At 31.4% G+C, this 7623-nt stretch overlaps 1 protein-coding gene across 1 annotated transcript; it reads right to left on the reverse strand.

Moving 5' to 3' along the window:
- Positions 1-4612: 4612 nt before the first annotated feature.
- On the reverse strand, positions 4613-5239 carry LOC149151791 (uncharacterized). The gene is made up of 2 exons (XM_089443270.1): positions 5225-5239; positions 4613-5038 (listed from the first exon to the last, which is right to left on the reverse strand). Exons 1-2 carry the CDS (start codon positions 5237-5239, stop codon positions 4613-4615), a joined length of 441 nt encoding a protein of 146 aa, XP_089299396.1.
- Between the last annotated feature and the right edge of the window lie 2384 nt (positions 5240-7623).

The raw sequence follows: 7623 nt of genomic DNA on the forward strand, positions 1-7623 counted from the left end.
ACCAAAAACTCAATGCAATATCCTATGCATATAGCAAAGCTAATGGTAATTTTATAAAAATCAACTGCACACTTTTGTGATTAGCTTGATTTTTCAATTAAACCAAAGTGATTTGTGAACACATATTTCACTGGTGTTTAAGAGTGAAAAAGAAGGCATTTTCATTTTTTGTGTATCAGGCATCACATTTCCATTGATTTTCTTATTAAAGTGAAGGATTTTTGAAGTGCCAAGGTGCATATGTTCACATTACTACTCAATCTCTTAGACATTCCACTTGGGCATGACAATGGCTTGGGTTCCTTTCGGGTCTGTTATGCATGGTGATAACATGGTCAAGGGCTTGTCACTAGCCATACCAACTAGGGTTCAAGTCATCGACAAAGGGCTTCTTGGTTGGTCTACAGTCGGTTCTCCTCTCATTTGCATTTTTTCTAGCAGCATGCCTCTCTCAGGCATAAGTATCAAGTGCTCTTATGCATAATTGGCCGGATCAGTCCCAGTCCTATATTAATAGTGCATTGCTTTCTATAGATTTCATGAATGGCTCTATGAAATGACAAGAGTGTTATTCTATTTACTCAATTTTTATCAGAAATGATAGGCTTGGGAGCCTACAGTTAGTCTCATAGTTTTCATAGTCTCTATAGGTTTTTGGCTCTATTAGATGCAATGCTCAAATGAAGACAATGTAATACAAATATTTTGAATTTTTTCTTCTAGTTCGGGGTAATTTGCTCTATTAGATGCAATGCTCAAACGAAGAAAATGTAATACAAAGATTTTGAATTTTTTCTTCTAGTTCGGTTTCCCCTCAAGCAAACCAGTAGCACAAATACACTTCCTCTGTATTGTTTTTCTAAATATTTTTTAAGGGTGGTTCACGAGCACTGAGTGACTGCTACATCCATGGGAAAATCTTGGCAGATCAACCTGAAGGGATCTATCTGCCGACCAAACTAGAAAGGCCTAACCCTAAGGGCGTCAAGGAGATTTGACCCCATGACCTCCCGATAGGCAAGGTACTTAGCAACATGAACTCGACCAACCAAGCTATCGCTTGAAACTTGTATTGTTTTTCTAATAAAAGCCTAACCCTTACACAAAAAAATTCAATTTTACCAACTTATAAATATTATACTTATATATAATTAACTTCTAATAAACTAATTTACATATAAAATTATAATATTTAAATTATATTCTTTTAATAAATTTTATATATATTAAACTTAAATCGTTATAATTTCAATCTTTAACCCAAAAAAAATATATAATTTATATAAAAATTTTAATAATAAATTATTTGAGTTAAACAATTCAAATTAAATGAACATTTAAATATTTTATTTTTAAATTCCATTTTCTTTTATAAAATGTTTTATAATTTTAATAAACTTATAAAATATAAATTATTGTTGTTTTATTGGGGTGAAAGAATATGAAGAATTGGATTGGAACAACTTTAGCATTAGCATTTACCAATATTATAACTTAATTTTTTGTATAATGAAATTTGGACTAATAAACCATTTTGTAGACTAAAAAAAAAATTAAGCTTTGTAAATAAAATTTCTAGCCTAAAAAATCATGGAAAATAAATTTTGATATAATTTCATAAAATAAACTTATTTAAACCAAAAAAGGTATTATTAAAAAAAAAAAATTGTTCTTTTAGAAGTATATTTAATTCCATCCCTATAATGTAAATTATTATTTCCTATTTTTTAAAATTTCTCATAAAATAACGATTTATAAAACAATATAAAACATGTTATTTAAAAAATTAATTTACTAATAAACCGTACATCAACCAACTTAACATAAACATAAAAAATTATGATGTTAGAGAGACAAATTTGAAATGTTATAGTATATCTATATTTGTAGTATGATGTTAGTGAGACAAATTTGAAATGTTATAGTATATCTATATTTGTAGTCGATCGATATTCTAGCATGAAAATATTAATGATAACTAAATCAGCTTCATATCAAAAAATCAAGTTTTTAATTAAGTAAATTAATATTTGAAATGACTCTTTCCTTGATAAATATCAATTACATAATTTTAAATACATATTTTAAATTTAACATTGAAATGGAAAGATGAAGAAATATATTTTATACTTTAATATAATGCGAAGATAATATTGATTGACAAACATAATTAATATATTTGACATTCTATTTTTTTTAAATCCTAATTTTAACAAAATTATTAGAATTTTTTTTCAAACTTATTATATTTATTATGTTTCAATAATTTACAAAGGACAAGGTTGTAATAAATATTTTGAAATTGAATTTTTTATTTTGGGGGTATTGAAAGTATTTTAAGAAAAAGTAGTTTTTATTCTCAACCTTCTTAGAGTTAAAAAGATTACATATTCTTGCATCTCAATGTTTTGGAAATGTATAACATTTAATTTCATTATGTAGCCTAAGGGAATTGGTTAGTATTTTAGCAATGTTTCTTTCGTTCTTTGTGCTAGTAGAAATTGAAATATACTTTTGATCTTGTAGATTAGGGTTGATCGTGTCCTTATATTATCTTAACTTATTTTTATTTACTAATAATAATTTAATATTATACCTACATGGTGAAATCTTCCTTAATCCCCAAAAACCTAACCCATACATGGCGTCTCAATGTCATTCTTACGTTGAGCCATTGGTGGTTATGCTTAGAGTTGGAAGCAATTTTGGGGAGGCTCTTGTCATCCCTGTTGTTTATATTTTTCTTATACATTAAGTACCTAACCGTGGCCACCTACTAAATGGGGGATAGGTTCACTTTTTTAAGGAGGATAAGATAGGGTACATTGGTTTTAATATCACGTTTTTAACTTATAACATTCTTTTGGATTTTGTCCTTACTTATCCAATATTCTCTAGAAATATTGCATCCCGAGAGTTCATATTTGTATAAGATAAAAGGAGTGACAAGAGTATCAAATAGAATTTTTTCTTATTCCACCACTAAAGTTTTGCTAATTTACACTTTTTTCAAGTCCATATTAAAATTTCCATCCCTCATTTATCATTTTTTAACACTATAGTTACAATTGATTTTATGATTAATATAGATTTCAAGATATTTGTATGAGCACACTTCCTCCAAACTATTATTATCATATATATGAAAGTGTCATAAATGATCTAATGACATTTGATTAACATATCCTTTATTTTTTCTATGTCCATAGTTATACCTATACTAGAACAAAAGTCTTTGAGGATTCTTAAATCATTATTAAGGTCAAAGGAACAATATCATTAGCATAAAAAGGAAGGATGATGGCTATACCAACAAGAGTTGGCCCAATACAACTAGCTTCTTTTGACCAACATTCTATCTTATCAATGTAAATGCCAAAAAAATGGGGAACATGAGACAACCTTGTTTGACTAGTATATTACAATTAATTTCTTCCAACCATCTTTCAATGTTGTAAAACTTGCTAATGATACTTCGATATAGCCTTACAAAAATAACTCATAACAAATAAGACACTTTAAATATAAAATTACAAATTAAATTATAATTTCAACAAATTTTAGACCTCCAAATACTACGGCTTCACAATCGACAATTGTAAGTGTGAGATGTCAAACGTTATAACAGATGAGACGACAAAGGATATTAGTTCTATTATAATGCACCCTTATGGAATGTTAATTAAAGTTGAAAGATAGTACACAATTGAATGATATTTCTTAAAGTGAGTGAGTCATATGTTTTTTCTTTTTTCCAAAATATTGGCCTAGTGAGGTGGGTTAATTAGCTAATTATAATAATCTTGTAATTAAAATAAATATCTTAATCATAATAATTTTATAATTTTAAAAAATAGTTTTATTCCTAATTTTAAAAATAAGAAATAACTAATTTTTAAGTGTAAAAATCATAATTAAATAAAACACCAAACTCTTCTTTATTAATAAAGAAGAGACCCACTTATATACAATATTTTTTTACTATTAAAATCTACTAAAACATACCTACTTCAACTAACTCTTGATCCGAAGCTTTAACCCTTTTAAAAGAGAAACACACATTCATTCATTAAAATTGAAAATATTCATATTTGAAATTTTATTTATGATTTAGTCTATAAAAAATAATTTATAGTTTATCTTTAATATTGTGATTGTGTAAAATTTACTCAGCCTTCCACCTTCCACGTTATGAACTAACCCGCTCTATCGAATTTGATCCCATATTACTTATATTATTACTTCTAAATTTTCTTACTTAACTACATTTAATTTAATTTATTTCGTCAAAACGTAAAATCGAAATGGTGGAATATCAAACATGATACTGCTGCTAAATATGTCATCTGAGCTTAACCAGAAAAATACTAGTCATACAACCTCTGGTACCAATATTTTGAAACGGTTGTACAAACTTAACTTTGAATATGTGAGAGAAAGGCCGACAGGATCGTTTAGCGTGTTCAACTAATAGTAGAAGAGACCCTGAGTTAAACTGAAACGAAACGAACCTGCTCGGTACATTACGAACTAAACTGAATATGGTCCATATTATTACACCCACCGTTGGCACATTGACAGATCTATTTATTTTCCTTCCATACCTATTAACCTATTCTTCAGACTTACCCTCAACCTCGGCCTTCTCTTCTGTGGGAGCTCCTTTATCTTTTTCTTCAACGCCCACGCCCTCGGCGGATGGTTGACCAACAGTCTCTTGTTTTGCAGGTTCGGCTTGTTCGGGCATTTTGGTGGAATCGTTTAGTTTTGACACTTCATCGGATTCCACCAGGGCCGATTCTGGTTCAGGCTCTGAGGCATGCGGCATTACAGTTATTTGCTCTGTAGATTTCTCTACGATTGGGGGGCTTTCATCTACTTTTTTCTCGGCCGCGGGAACCTCTTGTTTGGGACTGCAGGCAGGAGCTTCTTCTTCAGTAGGCCCTTCAATCATGGGTTCAATCTCGGTAGCCTTCAAAGCTTCCTCTAGGGGTTTCACTTGTTCTTCGCTTGCCATCAATTCAGCTGACGTGGTAACCTGCACAAAGAAACAATGCATCATGGTATGATCAAATACTTGGTAAGAGTTCGATCCATGCAATTTTAAGTGGAAGTTGGGATCCATAGATCTCGCTACAGATCAATCGCTCAAAACTAAAAAATATGAAATCAAAACGGGTACGATGCTAAAATTATGTCAACCTGCAGAGCCTCATTGATGTACCTCTACACGGGCCATATTCTACTAATTCGAAATGTTTACACAAGATGATAAAGAAATTGAATCTTCTCATTCAAAGGGAAATTCAATGGATGGTATCAGAAATTTTATAGGTGGACTTGTTAATTGGCAGCAAAAATCCTACAATATATTCTGCTACAGCACCATGGGAGATGGGAACTCTCGGTCGATAGTGCTACCGCCTAGGGTGGATATGCATGGCGCTCTATTGAAAGTTAGAAGGAACTGGGCCTGAGCGAAATGAATGTTTGAATTCAAACCAACTTGAAATTCAAATAATCACGGTGATGCAATACAATCGAAATTCAAAATGTCTCGACAAGGAGAAATGTTGAGTTGATGTTGTCAGCATGTGCGAATATATTGCCAACTTAAATACATTAATTAATTGAGTTAGAGCGATTAGGGGGCATTTTTCATTTCAATTTAAAAAATTTACGTGGCACAACCCACCCTCTCACATTTCATTTCAAGCGGGACTGTGAGTTTGAAATTTTGAGCGGGACTGCGAGCTTGAAATTTTGGGCAAGGGTTAACGAGTTTGTTATTGGGTATTAAATGTTTGCTTAGTTACAAACTCGATAGTTATATAGCTTTCAGTGGGGATGGAGTTCATTTCAAGCGGGACTGTGAGTTTGAAATTTTGAGCGGGACTGCGAGCTTGAAATTTTGGGCAAGGGTTAACGAGTTTGTTATTGGGTATTAAATGTTTGCTTAGTTACAAACTCGATAGTTATATAGCTTTCAGTGGGGATGGAGTGTTCGGAAAGTACCGCGCGCTTGTTTTATATGGTTATCGAGCTTGCAACTAAACAGACATTTAATATCCGATAGCAAGCTCCTTAGCCCTTTCCGAAATCTTGTGCCAGAGGTTTCGTTGAATGTGTGTTAAGTGGACATTGCATTTTCATTAACTACATCCACGTGCATTAAGTACATCCAAGTGATTTAAGTCAGAGCGGGAGCGGTGGTGGAGCCTGCCGCAGTCGGACCTATGGAAACCGCCCGAAAATAAATCATGATGTATGGAGATGTATGTTACCATGCATTGCATGTTGGTGAATTGCCCCGAAATCTTGCGCCCGGAGGTTTCGTTGAATGTGTGTAGGTGGACATTGCATTTTCATTAACTACATCCACTTGAATTAAGTACATCCAAGTGATTTAAGTCAGAGCGGGAGCGGTGGTGGAGCCTGCCGCAGTCGGATCTATGATGTATTGAGATGTATGTTACCCTGCATTGCATGTTGGTGAATCGCTAAGGCAATCATTGCCTTTGTGACTTGTTTTTAAGAATTGGTGTAAGTGAGTATGCTATGGGTCCATCTCTCCAGAAAATCCGAAGAGTAATGATATTTTTTTTGCTTTCGTGGATCTGATATGACCGCGGGTTGAGATTCGATAAGGAAATACCTAAACCGTGGGTATTTGTGGGCGCGGAGAGTCCGTGGGCCTCTTTGTCGTCACTTGACCACCTCAGCAAACGGATATTTTTAGTATAGGATTAAGTTAATGTTATGTGTACGATGAGTTCAGTTTATCGTTTTGTTTATTTTATTCTTTTCATATGATATGATTTGGATGGTCGAAAACAAGTCAAACTTTTATGTGGAAAGTTCTCTAGTTAAAAGGTTTTGTTTTGAAATGCTTTAAAAGTTGTGTGGTAAAATAAAATTATATTTAAAAAATATTATTTATTACTGGACTTATATAAATATGTTTGATGTTATCAAAATATTTATTTTATGATAAATTTATTTTAAATTATTATTATTTATTATAAAAAAAAATTATATCAATTAAATATAGGCTTATTTTTATTTTACTATAGAGATTCTTAATTTATAAATAAGTTTTGTTACAATATCATGGTTTATTAAGCTTATGTGTTAAAAAATTTATGATGCACTTTACTTTACCACACCGATCCTCACTTTGGCTAGATTTTTTCCTACCAAGTTTGGAATGAAGAACTTTTCACCACTACCTTTTTGGCACTGCGTGCCGTAACTAAACACTTTGTCACCATCTATTCTATTTCCCAGGGGTAGCATAACTATTTTTGAAAGAAATCGTATCCTTTGATTTGTAACTATTATTAAGAATATTCTAAAACATTTCGTAGATATTAAATCTATATTATCCATTTAATAATTATTGATAATTAAATTAAGATTCTAGAAACTCTATTTCAAAATGGACATATCTACATAATTAATTCATGTATAATGTATATTAATTATAAATTTACATCTTAATTTATACATGACAAAATACAATAAAGAATAATATTTTTATATTTAATAATGATGACAATATCATTCTTCTCGCCAAAAGCCTTCTTCTCACCAAAAGCCTTGATGATCTCAACAAGCAGCTTA

The sequence above is a fragment of the Pinus tabuliformis genome, chromosome 9 (assembly GCF_031772625.1).
Source record: "Pinus tabuliformis cultivar Carrire ecotype Pingquan chromosome 9, CPIR1, whole genome shotgun sequence".
NCBI lineage: Eukaryota > Viridiplantae > Streptophyta > Pinopsida > Pinales > Pinaceae > Pinus > Pinus tabuliformis.